Below are 667 nucleotides of genomic sequence, written 5' to 3' on the forward strand. Positions count from 1 at the left end.
TGGGATTGGTGGTTTATTTGCCTGGTGCCAGGCCAAGGGGTCGATGACAGTAATGCTGCCACACTCAGTTCTGGCTCATGGTCTGGAAGGGAGAAGCTGCTCAGTGAGGAGGGCAGCACCCCAACACCCTGAAATCCTGACACCCCAACACCCTGAATCTCCAACACCCCAAATACCCCAACCGCCCAAACCCTCTGACACCCTGACACTCCAACACCCTGACACCCCAAACCTCCCAACACCCCAATACCCTGAGACTCCAACACCCTGATACCCCAACACCCCGATACCCTGACGCCCCAAACCTGCAGCCTGGGCCCTTGGCACCCTGGTACCTCAGCACCCCAGAGCCCTGATACACCATTGCCCTGGCACCCAGCACCCTGACACCATGGCACTTCATTTCCCCAGCCCCCAGCACAATGATGTCCCAGTTCCCTTGGTATCCTGTCCCTTTGTCCCCCTGCTACCCCAGTTCCCTGTCCCCTGGTAACCTCATTTCCATGGTACCCTGCCCCCCTAGTATCCCAGTTCCCTGTCCCCCTGTCCCCCTGTGCCCTGTGCCCACCTCCCTGATCCAGTCCTCGAAGGCTGACACGCGGGTGAACACGGTTGGTTTCTTGGCGGCGTTGCAGCCGAGCGCGGAGACGAAGCTGGCGATGCCGTG

General features: G+C 60.1%; 1 protein-coding gene across 1 annotated transcript in view; it reads right to left on the minus strand.

The window, feature by feature from the left end:
* Positions 1 to 568: 568 nt before the first annotated feature.
* LOC103801905 (proproteinase E-like) overlaps positions 569 to 667 on the minus strand; it is a gene marked incomplete at its 3' end in the record, with an annotated part of 1,502 nt that continues 1,403 nt past the window's right edge. The window contains exon 3 of the mRNA XM_009074347.1: positions 569 to 667. Within this exon, the coding sequence (XP_009072595.1) occupies positions 569 to 667 (99 nt within the window).

This window comes from Acanthisitta chloris, unplaced genomic scaffold (genome assembly GCF_000695815.1).
Source record: "Acanthisitta chloris isolate BGI_N310 unplaced genomic scaffold, ASM69581v1 scaffold35820, whole genome shotgun sequence".
In the NCBI taxonomy this organism is placed as follows: Eukaryota; Metazoa; Chordata; class Aves; order Passeriformes; family Acanthisittidae; genus Acanthisitta; species Acanthisitta chloris.